Raw genomic sequence first — 19,686 nt, 5'->3', positions numbered from 1 at the left:
GCTGGACGGGCTACGATTTCGCTCCTGCCAGAAGACTTCCTCGTGAGCCAGAGACTTTATATATCACCCTCGTTTTCCATCTCACCCATTTTGATATAATGTTTCAGCAGCATTAAAGAAATATTTATTAATCGTATTACTGTATACTGAAGGTGATGTTTAAGGTGACAAAGCGCATAAGTTTGTGTAAAGACGTAAGCACCTCCTTCAAGAACTTTGGGCAACAGTTGTGATTTGGAAACTTGATCACCGACATTGTTACTTACTTGTTAGAAGAGTAACTTTTTTCCCTCGGTTATTGTTGTCTCATAAAGGAGTATTAAAACTCTGCAAGGTACTGGAAGGTCTCACTGATTCCTGGAAGACACTGATTCATAATTCCGGAAGACACATAGTTCCTGAAAGACATTGACGGAAGACTAGGAATCAAGATGGGAGAAAATTAATGAGTTCACGGGAAAAAAAAAATTATCATGGAAGACATAAGTAATTTTGGTATATCAATAATTCTTCCTGGAAAGCTCAACATTAAGATATAAGAACCCTGATACAGTTAGTAAAGTTCTCCTGGAAGCCTTTAACAAATCCTGGAAGCTTCTAACAAATCCTGGCACCTTCTAACAAATCCTGGGAGTCACTAACATATCCTGGAAAACCTCTAACAAATCCTGGAAGCTTCTAACAAACCCTGGAAGTCACTAACAGAGCCTAGCAGCCAATATTACACCTTGGAAACCTACAGTAAACAACTAAATGAGAAATCCTATAATTCTTTTGTAAGTTCAAGTCCTGAGATGGACTTGATGGACGTGGGTCAAGGACATGAAAACCAGGGTGGAGGTGGTGGTAGTGGTGGTGGTGGTGGCCCTCGCTACCTTGGTGATGCTGTTAGGTCACGTCAGAGGGCTGGACGGTGACCTGAAATTAGTGAACAACGGATACGAGGGTGTTGTTGTGTCTATCAGTGACCACATACAGCAAGAGCACTGTAGCCATGTTATTCACGGACTTAAGGTAAGATATTAAACGTTGTATATTGTTATCAATGAAGAGTTTTGTTGGAGTTTGTGTGGCCACGTCAGGAGAGGATATACTTCTATGAAGAGAGTAAACAACTTTATTGATGTGTATTTTACACCTTCCAGCAATAATAATAATAATAATAATAATAATAATAATAATAATAATAATAATAATAATAATAATAATAATAATAATAATAACAATAATAACAATAATAATAATAATAACAATAATAATAATGAAATCACAAAAGCTTCCATAGATCTCTTCCAAACGACAAATTACTAGTTAAAAAGGCCCAAGATCTAATAGGGCCCCCAGTCCTACCAGGCCCCAACCTAATCTTGCCTCACCAATAATGATGGGGCCTAGACCTAATGGTTAAAGTGGGATAAGTTAGGGTAGGTTATGTTAATTAAGGTTAAATCAGGTTAGGTTAGATGAAGTAAGGTTAGGTTAGGTCGAGTTTGACTACATCCAGTTAGATTAGTTGAGGTTGAGTTATGTCAGATTAGGTTAGATTAGATTAAGTCGTGTCAGGTTAAATCGGGATAGATTAAATCGTGTTAGACTAGACCAGATTAAGTTAAATTAGGTTAGGGATCTACTAATACCGACCTTAAACCAAATTGAGGGCTCATTTCGACCACCGTTTAGGCCAGAACCAACTCATTCATACAACTAGTGAATAGAGCACCAACAGGCGGAGTAATACACATATTTATTAATGAATTCAAGTTGTATTGGAAATCTGGGAGTGTATTTACATTATATATTCACGTTCCCGAATTTCTGTCCAGTTATAAGAGAGAGAGAGAGTCTAGCAGGCGAGGGGGATTAGTCTTACTTGTTAATGAATTTACATATGTCATTTTAGCTGTGTGAATGATTTTCCTGGTTGAGCCGACTGAATGGTTGACTGAATGACTGAATGATTGACTGAATGACGGAATGGTTGAATGACTGAATGATTGAATGACGGAATGGTTGAATGACTGAATGACTGAATGATTGAATGACTGAATGATTGAATGATGGAATGATTGAATGACTGAATGGTTGAATGATTGAATGACTGAATGATTGACTGACTGAATGACTGAATGGTTGAATGACTGAATGGTTGAATGACTGAATGATTGACTGAATGGTTGAATGACTGAATAGATGACTAAATGACTAACTGATTGGGTGACTGAATGATTAGCTAATTGGGTGACTGAATGATTAGCTAATTTGGTAATTAATTGAAAGACTGACTGACGGACTGATTAAATGAATGATTGATTGATTAACTGATTGAATAACTAAGTAGATGATTGGCTGACTGTTTTCACTAACTAACTGGGTGACTGTTTCTTTGACTAACTAACTGGGTGACTGTTTCTTTGACTATTTTATTTTCTTATACTTACTGACTGACTATTCCACTGACTGACTGACTATTCCACTGACTGACTGACTATTCCACTGACTGATTAGGGAAATGTGTCATCTGGGTCCCAGGTTAACTTATGCCATACGACCTTAACTACCCTCTGGTCCCTCAGGAAACGACCAAGAACTACCTCACTAACGCAGCTTTAACTACAACTGTTGATGTTAAGGCAGTATAAGGGTTGTGATGTCGGGGGTGGTTGTGAGTCAGTATAAGGAGGTTGTGAGTCAGTATAAGGAGGTTGTGAGTCAGTATAAGGTGGTTGTGAGTCAGTATAAGGTGGCTGTGAGTCAGTATAAGGAGGTTGTGAGTCAGTATAAGGAGGTTGTGAGTCAGTATAAGGTGGTTGTGAGTCAGTATAAGGTGGCTGTGAGTCAGTATAAGGAGGTTGTGAGTCTCCTTGCGGGGGGAGGGGAGAAGGAGGAGTCAAGTTCCTACGGTGATTATTAATACTGGTTATATTTAGCAGTAATTACTAACGAGGTCACGGTAATGGAGTGGTTATTATTACCATCTATATATATGACTATGTATGTATGTATGTATGTATGTATGTATGTATGTATGTATGTATCTATGTATGTAGGGGCGTAAGAGGATCAGAGAGAAGAGAGGACTTGAATAATATATCTAATTTATATGTATACGTTTAATAATATTCATAATCTGTATGTATATGTATAATAATGTTCTTAACTTAATGTATATGTATAATTATGTATCCACTTTCGTGACCTTCAGAGGCGCCACAACACACACACACACACACACACCACACACACCACACACACTGGCGTTAGCAATTGGAGCACTCTGTAGCAGTTATATATATTTTTAAACCTATTTCTCAAAGTTCATGACAATGTATTATAGAAACATCATTATCATGGCTTATTTACAAGGAGTTGAGTGACCAGAGAGTAAAGTTAGAATGTCATACTATTTTCCTTACGACAGATTGATAAACGATATAGTTTTCTTTTCATTTATTATTATTTTTGTAAGAAATGGGTAAAAATAGGTATGTCATTGGCCTATTTCAGTCATAAGTTTAGACAAAATAGGTTAATTAATTAGTTTAATAGATGAAAATAAGTAAGCAATAGATATGACCATAAATAAAGCTTTTGAAATCCAGGCATGATCTCATTTTAGCTTCAGATGAATTTACCGAACCAATTTAGCTTTTGAAGGCATTAGTAATAAAGCTTCGAATAAGTTATCTGTTCGAACTAATGATATCAGCAGCTCATTAAGATAAACGGCTTGAGGTTAAGTAGTAGTAGTAGAGTGTTTTTCATGTCAATAGCTTGAGATTAAGTAATGTTTATGTAAATTTATACTCTCAGTGTAAATAGCTTGATGTAAATTGATACTCATTTACGCTTCTCTTTCTCTCTCTCTCTCTAATTTAAAATCATCACCTCTGTAATACTGACGTCAACCGCTTGTTCATGACTGTACCTGTACTTGTTGGCTGTATTTGTGGTCTTATTTATGGAAAAAAAAAAGTATCTTTCAATGAACAGTAACAGAGAAGAGAAATTGCCTCTGCCAGCACCAGACGTGAGACCTAACACAGAACACCATGTCGGGGTCTCAAGCTAACTAACAGAAAGACAACGGAAGCCAACAGAATACAACAGAAAGACAACAAAATATACAACAGAAACCGAAAGAAAGCAGCACAAACCAACAGAAACTAACAGAAACTAACAGAAACACAACATAATCCACAACAGACATAATAACACTTTACAACTACAACCTCAGCCTAAAATGACCTTAAACGGTGATAACAACTTTTTAACTTGACCAGAATTTGATTGTTTTCGTTACTTGGTTGTGACTCGATATGTTAAGAGTTGTGTGGGAGTGTTGGGAAAGGTATAATGACGAGTATTGTTGGAAAAGTACCACGAACAGGACCACTGATACGAACTAACAAAACCTAACCTAAACTAACCAAATTTAACCTAATGATCCTATATATGGTTTAGTTTTGGTTAGGTTTTGGTTGATTAATTATATTTGTTTACACTAGAGACAGAAAGAACCAGATGTTTGACCCACACACACACACACACGGGCTTCGTTGGGTGTGTTAAGAGATTCTCACGTAAAATTATTAAAACTCGCTTGATTTTATTATGTTTGTGGTGTGTATGAATGTATGTTGTATGTGATGTATGATTGTATGACGCATGTACTGTGTGTATGATTATATGCACATGACTAACGATAAAATAACAGTTTTATAGCAAATAAATTATTTTCAGCGTAATAAAAGAGTGGTCATATATTTTGTCAACGGTTTGAGTTATAGGTGCGAGTATAATCTCCTGTAACCTGTTTTGTAATCAAGATGAATGACTGATATTGTCACTATTCATTAATAATTTGTATGGATGTATTCGGTAATAACATAAAGTACACGCATACATGGACACGTATTCATTGTCTACATACATACATACATACATACATACATACATACACATAATAATAATAATGGTTGCCCCTCGTGTAACGAGGATGGCCGGCCCAAGGGTCACCAAAAAGTGAATTTGTTTAAGGTGTAGAAGCTGTCGCCAACACAACAACCACACCCTAAGTTAACGGTTGCATGACTTAGTGTCAAGGAATAGTCCCAGAAGACCGGACAACTCGCCAACTGCACTGGCTAACCATTACCCCGGAACACGATACGCAAATCAATTAACATCCAGGTCCCCAATTACTGCTGGGTAGACAGAGGCAAATTACGTAAGAAAACTAGTCATAGTTTCACCTTGCCCGGGGATCGAACCCGGGTCCTCTCGCTTGCGAGGAGAGCATGCTGACCATTACACCACATACGTACATACATACATAAACAGTCCCTCTCCTCCTGACCATCGTGAAGGTAATTTTCAATCAAGATTTACCTCTGTATATTTTATACCCTTTTCCATTATCTAATTTCACCCTTTTCATTGTTTTCATTTTATTTAGCACCTTTAAGTCGTCGAATAAACACCACGACTCAGCGAGATTTACAACTGTCGCCTTTGTTGTGTCGGCAAATGCGATTATGCAAACAAGTCTTCAACATTTCAAAAGAAGTAAAAAAAAAAAACCAGAAGCTTTTTCCATCCTCTAATATCCTACAAAAAATAAATAACTACTGAACACTTTTATTTTCGAATAACAAAACCCCTCAATTAAACTTTCAATTTCCATCCGTGTGTGTGTGTGTGTGTGTGTGTGTGTGTGTGTGTGTATTGTATGAATGTATGTACGTAACAGTATAAGTCCATATATAAACACAACATCGGTAGACACATACAATAATACTCTTGACACAATCTCAAGGGACAAAAGCCAGCTTGTTTAAGTGTGTGAGGCGTAAATATACAGAGGACCATTACCAAGCTGTGTGGACGATGACCTGCCTGAAGAAGGAGAATGTTTCCTGGTAGAATGACTCCATCAGGACCCTTCACCCTTTTAGGTATGCAGGTACAGAGGTTAATACTAACTTCTGTGATTTGAGTACAGGTGTTGTAGTGAGAGAGTACAGATGCTTCTATTGTTTACAAGACTTTCTATTGTGTGTTCCAGTTCGTCATATTGTTTTCTTAGATGTTTACGTTTTCTTGATAGATAAACAACTTTCAATCCATATTTTGTATTTCTCAGTTCTTACAAACTATTTAAACGAACTACAGTACCATTGGCGTTCATATTTGAAATTCTTATTATTTATTTTCAAAGTTCTCTTCACTTTTTCGACAGAACTACAATACCCAGTTCTTACACCGTGTTGACAAGAACGACCAACTGGTGTACGTACGTGCGTTTCTCCTCCTCAACATTCTCACCATTGTCTACTTGGAGTTCTAGCTCTTCACATCTCGACAGAACTGCAACTTTAACACACACACACACACACATTCTATAATTCTCTTAGTTCTTACGCCCTGTTTACAAGAACGACCAACTGGTGTGCATACGTGTGTTTCTCTATTGAAGACACGCCCCTTAGTTAAGTAGCTCACGAGTTTTCCAATTGTCTCTCCCCAAGGAAGCCCTCTCAGGGGATAGTGTGTTTCAGCATGACGTCGACCTGAGCGTTGCTACAATCAATACCTGGGGTGAGGAAGAAGGAAGGGAAGGAAGGGAAGGAGAGAGACAGAGGTACGGGAAGGAAGGGAAGGAGAGAGACAGAGGTACGGGAAGGAAGGGAAGAAGAGAGACAGAGGTACGGGAAGGAAGGGAAGGAGAGAGACAGAGGTACGGGAAGGAAGGGAAGGAGAGAGACAGAGGTACGGGAAGGATGGATAGAGTAAGGAAGGTTGAAGAAAGAAGAAAAGTATACGAGACTGAAAGATGGAGGAGTGTGAAGGAGAGAGAAGGAGAGGATGAAGGAGGAAGAAAGGAGAGAGATGGTAGGGGAAGGATGGAGTAAGGAAGGGAGAAGGAAGAAGGGTAAGAAGAGAGGGAGGATACGAGATCGAGAGATGAAGGGGAGGAGAGGAGGAAGACAAGGGAAGTAAATGACGTGAAGAAACAATGGTAGATAAGGAAGGTGGAGGATTTAGGATGGTGTAGAGGAGATGGAAGCAGAGTAGGTTAGGTTAGGTTAGGTTAAGTTAGGTTAGGTTGGGTTAGGATAGGTTAGTTTGGGTTAGGATAGGTTAGGTTAGTGGTAACACGAGGTCATTGAATCAATTTGACGTTTCATTAAGGAGTTAGACACTTTAAATATCAATATATGATGATTATATACATCCAGAATAACACACAAACGCCAAAACATGACCTCGAAAAACCATAGACGGCGAGTAATTAGTGTTAGAAAGGTAATTAGCGTTAGAAAGGTAATTAAAATTATTGAGATGTCGTTTGATCAAGTAATTAAACAGTTATGAAATTGTGGACAACAAATCCTTAATGTATAAGTAACCTATTGAAGAAGATTATTTGAAAATGACTATATTCCTGAATCTTTGACTTGTCACTTCGTTTCTCAATAGAAGTTCTGATTCTGATTCTACAAAGCTCCGAGAAAAGCGCATTTACCGCATGAACTGAGCGAGAGTAAGAGAGAGAATAGTGTGCAAGACTTATCCTGCCCTGCCCCCCCTTCCTCTCTCTCCCTTTCAAAAGTCAATTCCTCAAGGAGACAACTTCTCTTTGGTGTTAATAAGTCATTGTGTTTTCTTAGTCTACAAACCCATAATCAGCCCAGCCTAGTGCGCCATCTGTGAGCTATTCCGTGAAACTCTCTACTTGGGTTTTCATGGTATATTTGGCGCCGATTTTCAAAAGTTCTCTTCCTTGATATTTTACTGCCCTGGATGATTTATAAATGTGTTTATCTATCTCACTTGAGCTAAGATATAGAAATATATCCTTGAGAGTTATAATTCCCTCGTAAATGGTGATGTAAGAACGTGTTTCAGTTACTTAACTTGCGATAAAACGATGAGTTCGCAAAAGGTCGTATGGGTAAATTTTTTGCTCTTAAATGGCGATGTAGAATCAAAATTAACGGTGATTCTACTGTACTGTGATGTATTCTGTTATGGGGAGGTGGGGGATTACAGTAGCATGTAATTACAGTCTCTGAAATACAATACTAATACAATGAACACACTGAAATTAGCTCACTGAGAAATACATTTTAACCCCTAGAAAACAATGTCTTAACCCCTGAATACAATGTCTTAACCTTGAATGCAATGTCTTAACCCCTAGCTACAATGTCTTAACCCCTGAATGCAATGTCTTATTCACCTGAGCAAGATGACATGTCTCTTATGGGGTTAAATCATCGTGCTCAAGGGATTCAGAAAGCATCTAACTCATCAGGATACCAGGTTCGAGTACACACAATTGGAAAAGAATATATATATATATATATATATATATATATATATATATATATATATATATATATATATATATATATATATATATATATATATATATATATATATATATATATATATATATATATATATATTACACGCTCCTCAGTTAACTCAAGCAAGGATAACTAGACGCCACTTACTAACACAATAACTCCACAAAAACAGATTCGCTTTATCTACCTAACCTAACCGAACCGAAAAGTCCCTTACAGGTGGCAAACAAGTAATTACCACCAGTACTTAACTCCTTCATTACGGGATGCCACTTTTAATATTTTATTTGGCTAATAAACGATTTTATTTAGCTTAGAGGCGACCCCGTACACAAGGGGTTAACTCCTAATACCTGTAGCATGTCGTGACACCTGGATGATGTCTGTGAGAATGTAGTTCCTGCATTGACTCGTACTACCCAGCAGTGGGAATTTATAACCTATGATGAGCAAAAGGATTTATTTACATTATCTATATCTTTACCCTAATAATAATAATAATAATAATAATAATAATAATAATAATAATAATAATAATAATAATAATAATAATAATAATACAAAAATAATAACAATAATAATAATAATAATAACGTAATCTCATAATTTTTTTTTTTACCAAGCCGACGAATTGTGTCAGTCTTGGGGTAAAAATCTCTCTCGTTAATGGACGCTTTTAAAATATTAATTAATACCAAGAATATGAAGAAATCCCGAGAGAGTCTTGATCAATGCTTTTGGAGATCTTACGGAGACTTAACAGCCTTTTAATTCTGAGTTAAGTATCCCATAAAAGTCTCAAAAAGGCTTCCTCGTTTTCTATAATAAATCTTACTGGCTGGAGTGGAAGATTGACTGGGAAAGAAAAGGGGTCCATTTATTAAGGGGTATATAAATGTCTGTTTGTCTGTGTTCTGTCTGGGTAATTGTCTGTCTGGTTATTAATTCTGCCTGTTTGTTTTATCTGTTTTTGTCTTCCTGTTGGTCTCTCTGTCTTTTCCTGTTTTATCTGATTGTTGACACACCTGTTGATGTCTGTAAATCCATCTGTCTACACCCTTTAGGCTATCTACGTTCCTATTGGTGTGTGTGTGTGTGTGTGTGTGTGTGTGTGTGTGTGTGTGTGTGTGTGTGTGTGTGTGTGTGTGTGTGTGTGTGTGTGTGTGTGTGTGTGTGTGTCCTTTGATGAAATGGAACATGTGGAGTCAATGGTGAGAATGAAAAAAAAACCAGTAATCACTTCGGGTGCTATCGGATCGTCGGCTGTTGAGGAGTTCATTAAACCGATTGCTGGAGAGACTGACGAGGAGGAGGGGGAGGAGGGGGGAGGGGGGAGAGAGGGGGGAGGGGAAGGAAGGGGAGGAGGAAGAGGTGAAGGAGGGTGTGATAATGTAGTAATGAGACGAGGGATGTCAAAGGTCTAGTGTATTGTATCTGACAGAATATTTTTATCGTTGGCAGTATATGATGTCACTGAAAGGGTATGTTGTTGTCACTGTGTCGTTGTTGTCACTGTGTGTTATTGTCACTGTGTTGTTGTCACTGTGTTGTTGTTGTCACTGTGTTGATGTTGTCACTGTGTTGTTGTTGTCACTGTGTTGTTGTTGTCACTGTGTGTGTTATCGTTGACAGGCTGTGTTGCGGGAGCTGTCCAGTCAGCTGTGGTCAGCCACTGATGGTCGGGCGTCACTCCGGGAGGTGACAGTCACTCTACCTCGGGCCTGGAGGACCTCACCTTCCCTCACCTGCTCGCTCTTCTCGCCCCTTATGTACTCCTCCTGGCCAACAGAGGGCCACATCCGCGTCACGGCGCCTCATCCTGGCTTCGGCTCACGGCCATGGACACAGCAGAGTCAAGGTTGTGGCCGCCAGGGGGACTTTATACAGGTGGGTGGAGACTTCCTACGAGCGGCGGGTAATGGCTCTCACGCCCACGCTGCCAGGCTCCTGTTAGCAGAGTGGGCCAAGTTTAGGTGGGGAGTGTTTGACGAACGGGGTCACGCCCACGATCCTCTATACCCGCCCACATTCCGTGACCCCAACACCCATCAGTGGGCGGCGACGGGGTGTGCTGACGGAGCAGTGCGAGGCAGGATCTGTGACCCATCCCAGCCCGGGTGTTCCTTCACTCCTGACCTGTACACAAACAACCACCTCAGCGCCTCTCTCCTCGCCTTCCCTCACCTTCCCACCGTAAGTAACCAACTCTTCAATATTTCTATAATTTAGTCAGAAATATAAATACAAACATAGACTTAGCTATACTGTACAGGTATAATAATATCCAAGTGATCAGAATGTCCTAAAATTAATGTCTAAATCCAAAAAATGAATACAAATGTACATACAGTCTACTACTTAACCTTGTCATTTAGTGATACAACACACGTGTAGTAATGTCCATATACTGTACTATAGTGACAAAATTATGGCATTATCATCTCCACATACAGCACATATGTAATAGACATGAAAGAGTAATGTAATAATTCTGATTCATTATCATCTCACATAAATTCTATACAAAGGTCATTAAGTTTCTTCAAATGCCAAATAATCAGAAACAATACCATTTATAGCGAATATTTTACCTCACGGGGCTAGTTTTTATATATCAATTTACTATATATCGTTGTTTTTAAAGGATTTTTATTTTATCATTTTAACAGTTGACATAAGATTGCTTTCTCGTAAATTGTATTCTTTAACTAAATCTCACGTTATAATTTAACCTATAAACATATGTTGTAATCGTGTGTGTGTGTGTGTGTGTGTCTCGACAGGTTCGACTCTTCTGTACGGACAACACTCACACACACGTTGCACCCACCAAACATAACTCGTTGTGTGGTGGTCGCTCAGCCTGGCAGATCATTCGCCAGACGCAGGACTTCGTAGGCGGACGGTAAGTCATGTTTGTATTTTATGACTGAGAAGAGATGATCATATACGAGTCATCTCATTCAGACATACGATGGCAGAGTGGACAAAATGCTCACTTCCTATCCTAAGGCTCAATGGTTCGCATCACCCAGCTGTGAACCTGTATGGGGATTTTAATGAATAAATATCTATCTAACTATCAACTTTTACCACTTTATTTCATTTTATTTACTTCCCCTGCTAACCATCGCTACATACCAGAAACTAGCAGACCTCTCCACTGTGTTCGTAAAGCTTTACTCTATGTCAACACACCACCCCTGTCTCCCCTCCTCCTCTCCACCATCAGCTGATTTAACGCAAACAATACGCATGAAGTTCCTTTACTATATACACCTCGAAGTCCCTGTTATTCCTCTCTCTATTTCCCTCTCCATTATTATCCACATACATACATACATACATACATACATACATACATACATACAGGTGATAATTTATGTATACAAACTGTCGAATAAGCTTCCGATAAAAGTTCCTTATGTGGATATTAATAAGTTCAAATATACATGAAAAATAATGTTAATATTTCTCATTCTTTTTTATTATCAAATTATTCCCATTTCCCATTTCTTCAACTCGAATATTTTTCCCATTAAAACTGGTAATTCCTTAAGTACTGGTAATTTTCTTGCTCGTGTCACAAAGGTTATGTAATAATTTGTCAGAGAGGTAATGTACTGTAATTTAGTACTGTAACTGAGTACTGTAAGTTAGTAGGTGTCTAGTCAGTGTTCACATAATGATTACTCTCTCTGGTTTGGCCCAACAGTAACGCAGCCAGCAGCAGTAATAGGAACTTAGAGCCCGTGTTAATGTTTGTACAGCAGGCCAACCCTCGTTACGTCTTCGTTATCGAGAACACTGCTACCATGAACCTACAGGTATGTTGTTCAGTTCATCCGTCCGTGTCTATGTTGTTCAGTCATCCGTCCGTGTGTCTATGTTGTTCAGTTCATCCTTCCGTGTGTCTATGTTGTTCAGTCATCCGTCCGTGTCTATGTTGTTCAGTCATCCGTCCGTGTGTCTATGTTGTTCAGTCATCCGTCCGTGTCTATGTTGTTCAGTTCATCCGTCCGTGTGTCTATGTTGTTCAGTCATCCGTCCGTGTCTATGCTTCCGGTGACTCACTGCAGAAAGACTTTGTTATGGAGCTTATCATCGGTAATATATAGATTTAAGTTCTATAATAAGTGTCATCAATTATATTTGTCATAGTCTTGGCTACTGAAGTGAACATAATATTTAGAGGTGAGGTGAGGTGAGGTGAGGTGTGATGATAATGTTTGTTGACGATGACCTGTTTGTTGGTGGGTTTATTAACAGCGACGATGGGAGTACCTGAGGAAGGCGATGCGACGTGTTGTGGTTTACGACGTACCGGCCGGAGCTCAGGTGGGCGTGGTGACCTTCAGCTCGGTGGCCCTGACGGTGGCTCCCCTCACCGTCGTAGAGAGCCAAGAATCAGATATGAGACAACGGGTTGGCTCATCTTTACCTCGTAACACATCACCGAATCCTGAAACCCAGAAGTGTATTCTCTGTGGGCTGCAGGAGGCCCTCAGGCTACTGAACGCAAAGGGCAGGAGAGGTGCTGATGGCGGTACGGTCATCTTCATCACTACAGGCTCAGGTCCAACTACTCACCTGGACGTGGACAGGATGCATCACTTGGTGAATCAGTACCACTTGAGGATGAACGTTGTGCTGTATCCACTGACGGAGCGTCGGGGAGCTGCTGCGGCTGCCTCTCACGCCCTCCATACTCTAGTGGAGGCAACAGGAGGATCCATTTTCACCGTTATGGACGAAGGTGTTGGTAATGACTCGAAGGTGAAGATGATGGTGGCTTTAATGGACGCCCTCTTAGCACTGGTCCAGCAGAATGCCCCCGCGTCAGCCCCGGGAGCCCCAGTACTGGTGCACAACACAGCCTACCCGGGAGGAATTGCCTCCATGTCCGCTGGAACCTTCGCGTTGGACGACTCGCTGGGACCCGACGCTCGCTTCTCTATCTACTACTACGACCTTAACCACGTGGGCAACAGCATCCAGCTGACGGCGCCTTCTGGCCATAAGATCGCTTCCGTCAACATACAGGAGGAGGATGGTGACGTCAACATGATCTTCATCAACCTGGAGAAGGCTGAGGTGAGCTAAGTGTTCAGTCACTGTAACGACCATTCATAAGTACTGCATAATGTGTATATAATTTTACAGAGCAAGAGAGAAGATAATACCACCAGTGTTACTCGGGATGCTCTTACGTAAATATTCTCACTACTGTAGAAAGTTACGGAACTCACAAACACTGTATACATATTACACATGAGATACTTGTATACACTTCTCGACCTACCAGTGTAATATCTTTGCCCTCAACAGCGCGGACTGTGGACGTACAGCGTAGAGAACTGCGCTGACTCCCACCAAGGCCTGTACGTGCAGGTCACAGCCAAACAAAACTCCTCGGCGGGTCTTCAGGCGCGGCTCTGGACCAGCGCTGGAGCTCAACTCATCAACTCCTCTGACCCGTCGACGCCCGTGGTGGTCTACGCTGAGGTAAAGGCTGGCGTGGCGCCCATCATCAACGCCCGTGTGGTGGCCAAGATCCACAGACTAGGCACCAACGTTACAGGCAGTGACTACCAGCCCATCTTCCTTCACCTGTGGGACAACGGCGTCGGCGGTGAGTCTATTTATTACTTCTGTTACTTTCTCTTTCACGTTATCCAGGAGTAACGTCCACACGAGCATACATCCTCAAAAAATAGGTCTTGTGCTCTTATCTGTACCCACCACCCCATGTTACTTGACTGTTTTATGGTGTCTATCTCCGGTTGCAGGTCGAAACAGATCCAGGTTCTCATAGGCTCATTAAGACTGGGGCCCATTAGAACTGGTCCTTAATCCTAATGCCCCGGTACTGTTGGACACTATGAGAACCGAGTCCCAGCCAAACAGCCATCCCTCATCTAAACATAAATGAAATACTTCCATCTTTTCACCCACATACATCTTCCTGTCAGTCTTCCCCTCACTCTATCTGCTTTTCTGTCAACTTCCCTTGCTTCCCATTATAATCTGATATCAGTCCTTCCTCTGTACTACATCTACGTATAAAAAAATAAATAAAAGAATAACAAACTTAATAAGAATGTTGAAGTAATGTTATTCCCCCTCTTCAACTATTATGACTGAACTCTCCATTTAACATTCATTTTTCATATACATTTTGTTATGATAATATAAATAATATATAGAACGCGAAACAAAATATAAATTAACTATGTTTACACTACAGTTCCTAAATACAGGTTTTACATTTCGATAATTGTTGTTGTTGTTAAAGTACAGAAATACATAAACAAAAACAATAACAACGAGATTAACAATAAGAACAATAACAACAATTATAACAACAACAACAACAACAACTTACATGCTAAATTGAGCAAAAAATAAACAAAAGCAAATCAACAAAAGAAAGTATTATAAGTGATAGGTAAACAAAGGGTCCATCTCCTTCAGCTGGTGTATATAGATGGCGCTGCTGTAGTGAATGTCTTAAACGAAACATTACGACTACTAGTGAATGAGTACATGAATGTTTGTCTTAGAAGAAAGTAAAAAGTTAATGTGAACGCTAGTAGAATGATAAAAATAAGCAGCTAAGATCTATAAAGTATGCTCGTACAGTACATTGACTAAGAAAGGAAGAAAGTAGCTGTTTTGAGTGTCTGGTGGGAGAGTTGTGTGTCTATGAATGAAGCAACGAGTGAGGAATGGATTCAAACATTGAGAAATATTTGATGAGAGAGAAACCGTATCACCAAGAATGGGAAATACAGTTGACCAGAAGTAATTGTGTGAAAAACCTCTGTAATACAAGTTGGTTGGGGATTCGTTTCGTCAGCTGATTTTAGGGGGTTCGATTAATGGGTTCGATTACATGTTCACTGGCTTTTGTGTCGTGGATTCGTATCCTGTTAATGTGTGGAGTAAGTCACTTATTGATCAGTATTGAGAATCTAATCCACACCTACCGGGCCAATTATGAACTACAGGAGGAAGATGATTGTAGGAATAATGGAATATTAAACATCGACTCAGGATGAAAGAGGAAGAGGAGAGAAAGAGGAGAATTTAGAAGCAAGAGAAATCATGTGCTTGAGTGCAATATGTGGGGGTGCAGAGGATGTAGAGAATAATAAATATGGAAATAAGATGGAAATGAGAAAGTGAGAGAAAATGTGGGACAGAAGACCGACTAGTGAGGAAGGTTTGACAAGATGGTGAAGAGATATAGAGAGAATGAGAAGAGAAACTCGGGATAAGGAATGTAGAAGACAAAGGGTAGAAGAGGGTACAGTAAGACCAATAAGGATGTGGAAGGAGAGACTAAATAAGAAGGAGGGAGAGAGGGATATCAACTAAGAGTGTAAATGACTAGAGATGATGACGAGAAAGGTTTATAGAAAATGGACAAAATATATATTAACAGTTGATGACAGGTCGTATGAGGTGATCAAAACATACCAGAGACAGAGCTTTGGGGGCGACTGGTTATGGAAAGAGAATATCAGGGGAAACTGTAATGTGTTGTCTGGTATTAAATGAACGAACAACTGCAAATGGAGAGCGTTTGTGCTTGCTTGATTCCGACCAGCCGCGAGAGAGAGAGAGAGAGAGAGAGAGAGAGAGAGAGAGAGAGAGAGAGAGAGAGAGAGAGAGAGAGAGAGAGAGAGAGAGTGTGTGTGTGTGTGTGTGTGTGTGTCGGACTTATAAGATATACCATTTTTCTTCTAATTATCACCTGAGTATATCTTAATTAAGTGACGTGTACCTGGTCTTTGTGGTACAGATCCAGACATTACACAAGGAGACGGAGTGTATTCCCGGTACCTGCCGCAGCTACCAGGCTCCCCGGGCCGGTACCTCCTGAGTGCTGACGTAGACTACAACAACGGGCTGGCGGTGGTAGCTCAGGGACCTCCTACCAGGCGCCGGTACAAGAAACCATCACTCCATCTCCCCTTCTACCACCATCACTACCACGATACCTGGAACAGCGAGGAGACTTGTTGCGGTCATTCTCTACCGCACGTCCACACCCGCCGCACCCCACCCTTCCTGCGGCATCTCACCAGTGGGGTCCTGGAGGTCATGTCACCAGCCCCTTACCGCGATCTTATTCCTCCCTCCCGGGTATTGGATCTCCGTGTAGAGGTAAACGACACGGTACACGAGATCTCCCTGCGCTGGACGGCCCCCGGGGACGACTGGGACACAGATAGAGCCCACCATTACGAGGCTGTGGTGGCCCCGTCCTGGAAGAAGGCGAGAGCATTCCAGGGGGACCGTCTGACAGGCCTGCCTCACCCCCTCCCTGCCGGCACCATCCACACCACCAGCCTTCACTTTACCAGATACGAGGAGGTGAGTATGATTCACTCTCCCTCACTCATCAATTCACTCTCCCTCACTCACTAACACAAGGAGCCTATGGTTGGGTTAAGATTCCTCATAGGCTCCTCCTCATCACAGTGAGTATTACCTCCTAACATCTTAGCAGAGTTCGATTTGTGCCTCACTTATGTCCGTGTTTGACTTAAAGATTATGTGACACAGATGAAGGTAGATTAATGTGACTCTCTTCCCAGGTTAGGTTAGGCCAAGTTAAGTTTGATCCTAATTTACTCAAGCGTATCTGTCTCTCCCGGTGCCTGGTTGGTCAGCTGTGGTACCTGAGTGTGCGCGCAGTGGACGAGGCAGGTAACATGGGTGGTGTGGGGAACATTGCGGCCTTGTGGGTGCCTAGACCTCCTACCACCTACGAGATCACCACCAGGACCCAACCAGCACTCACCACCTCAGGTAATGGAGTATTTCCAGTGACTATTCCTAACTTCCTAACCTAACCTAAATAATGCATGAATATATTGGATAAAAACACCAATGTTATAATGATAAAGAAAGTGTCAGTCTTGTACATGATTTTTTTTTTTATGGCCTTTTAGGTAATTACACCTTGACGTCAGAACTGGGGTCAGGTCATCATCCTGTAGGGGCGTCGGAGGTGAGACTGGAGGACTTAGCACTTATCATGGGCAGCCTTGGGGGGTTGGTGGTGGTGGTGGCTGCACTGGTGTCTTACTGCTACTGTTACATTCTCAAAAAACGTAAACAGCAACAACAACAACTACAACAACAACAGAAAGACGATGATGATGATGATAAGATGGAGACAGGTAGCAGTTGTAACGATAGTATTGCCATGGTGAAGGCTGAGAGTCTACATGTGGATGATGGAGGTGAGAGCCACGAGCCTCAGGAGCCTATGATGAAGAAACCTCCTCCTGAAGAGACACAGAGCGCTAGACCCGTCCCTTCTGTTCAGTCTTGGAGCCATAACACTCACCTACCCGGATACGAACGCCCTCTGTCAGTTCACAATGAGACAGGTGAGGAGAGACTGGTGGCGTATCAGGTAGATGGCGCCCCTCTTAACACTCCCTTCCCAGACGTGACGGTGACGCATTACGCACCAACAGCGTCTGGGAATGCCGGACCTGGGTCTTCTGTGTACCTGCCCATCTGTACAAACGAAGAGCCACCCCTACCTTGTCACTGTGCTATCCCAGGACCCGACTTCACCACATACAGGACTACAGCTACTGCCACCACCTGGGACGAGCCCCTCACTAGTCATCTCTTCTCTCGCGCCCACACCGCCCACACCGCCGCCCTCTCTACCACAGTTCACCATCACCTGCCGCAAGGTGACTGCCGCAACGTGACCCAGGTGTAATATTCTACGGATGTGATATTGTCTGTGTATTTGTAGTCTTTATTGATGCTCTTGTGCTGCGCGTGTGAGGTGACCAAGGGGAACTTAAGGTGAAGGTGAAGACAATTTAGGTGGAGGGAAATTAAGGGGGAAAGTAATTTAGATGAGGAAAATTAGAATGAAGAATTTTAAGGTGAAAACAATTAAGTTAAAGACAATTTAGGTGAAGACAATTATGTTGAAGCTAATTAAGTTGAAGCCAATTAAGGTCAAGACAATTTAGGTGAAGTTAATTAAGGTGAAGACAATTTAGATAAGCCAATTAAAGTGAAGACAATTAAGGGAAAACCAATGAAGCTATAGAGGCAAATAAGGCTAAAACTAGATGAAGACAATATAGGTGAAGACAAAATAAAGACAATATTTTTTGGCTTTGTGTGTTGTGATAGTTTTGTGATAAACGGAGAAGAAAATATCTATATAATTTAGACTATAATCATTATTTTTTTTGTATGTGTAAAATAATATATGTATATGCTTCTAGAACTGATGTGTTAACACACACACACACACGTATATTTACAGTATATATGCATGTATACATTTTCTAATCACCAACAATATCATCAATTCTGTATCAGGTGATCGTTAGTGGAATCCCTTTCAGCTAATGGTGCAAATAACCCCCCCAGACTGAAGGTAAACATATTGTAACAAGGAAATGGGTAGTTGTAACATGGAATACACACTATCAAATTACCAATGGAACTTAAAAGCCCTGATTATGTGCATTACATATTAAGATGCTGATTTGGTAGTTAACCCACCTTGATGTATCTGTTATGTCTATATGTCTGATTGTCTGTCTGTGATTTTTTGCGATTTTCCTAAGATGTAGATTTAGATGTGTCATTATGAGCAACTTTGACGATATTTTCTTACTGTGTTTTAAGGATATGAACGACTATAGTAAGTGGACCATGTAAAGTGTTTTGCACTAGTCATTAAAGAGACGACAACAACATGGATGTTTTGTTTCAATGTGTGAGATACCTTTCAGTGTAGTATATCAGCAAGGGCAGATGAGAGGCCCTTTATTGTACCGTCAGTATGCTAGGTGAGATAGCTTTCAGTGTAGCGTCAGCAAGGCAAGTCAGAGGTCTTTCAGTGTAGTGTGTCAGCAAGTGCAGATGAGACACTGAGTAGCACTTCTGTCTCGTATTTTACCTCTGAACTAATTCTGCATCGTATATACTCCCATAAGGTAAACCTTGTAGCACTTATGGTAAAGTTTGATCTATGAACACATGAGTAAGAGAGTCCACGAATGAACCAGTTAGTCCTAGAATGAACCAGTTAGTCCACGAATGAACCAGTTAGTCCACGAATGAACCAGTTAGTCCATGAATGAACCAGTTAGTCCTAGAATGAACCAGTTAGTCCACGAATGAACCAGTTAGTCCTAGAATGAACCAGTTAATCCTCCAATGAACCAATTACTCCTCGAATGAACCAATGAGTTTACAAGTGATTCATTAGGCTCACAAGTGACTCAAAAGTCGTCGACGAATAACTGAATCC

General features: G+C 40.8%; 1 protein-coding gene across 1 annotated transcript; it reads left to right on the top strand.

Moving 5' to 3' along the window:
* Positions 1 to 19,131, top strand: LOC121870190 (calcium-activated chloride channel regulator 1-like). The gene is made up of 9 exons (XM_042371947.1): positions 1 to 1,014; positions 10,005 to 10,565; positions 11,156 to 11,277; positions 12,088 to 12,199; positions 12,642 to 13,466; positions 13,701 to 14,004; positions 16,180 to 16,754; positions 17,054 to 17,192; positions 17,336 to 19,131. The coding sequence occupies exons 1-9, from the start codon at positions 823 to 825 to the stop codon at positions 18,124 to 18,126; spliced, it is 3,621 nt and encodes a 1,206-aa protein (XP_042227881.1). The 5' UTR covers positions 1 to 822; the 3' UTR covers positions 18,127 to 19,131.
* Positions 19,132 to 19,686: the final 555 nt, after the last annotated feature.

The sequence above is a fragment of the Homarus americanus genome, unplaced genomic scaffold (assembly GCF_018991925.1).
Source record: "Homarus americanus isolate GMGI-L3 unplaced genomic scaffold, GMGI_Hamer_2.0 scaffold29924, whole genome shotgun sequence".
NCBI lineage: Eukaryota > Metazoa > Arthropoda > Malacostraca > Decapoda > Nephropidae > Homarus > Homarus americanus.
This window is presented reverse-complemented; position numbering and strand designations above follow the sequence as displayed.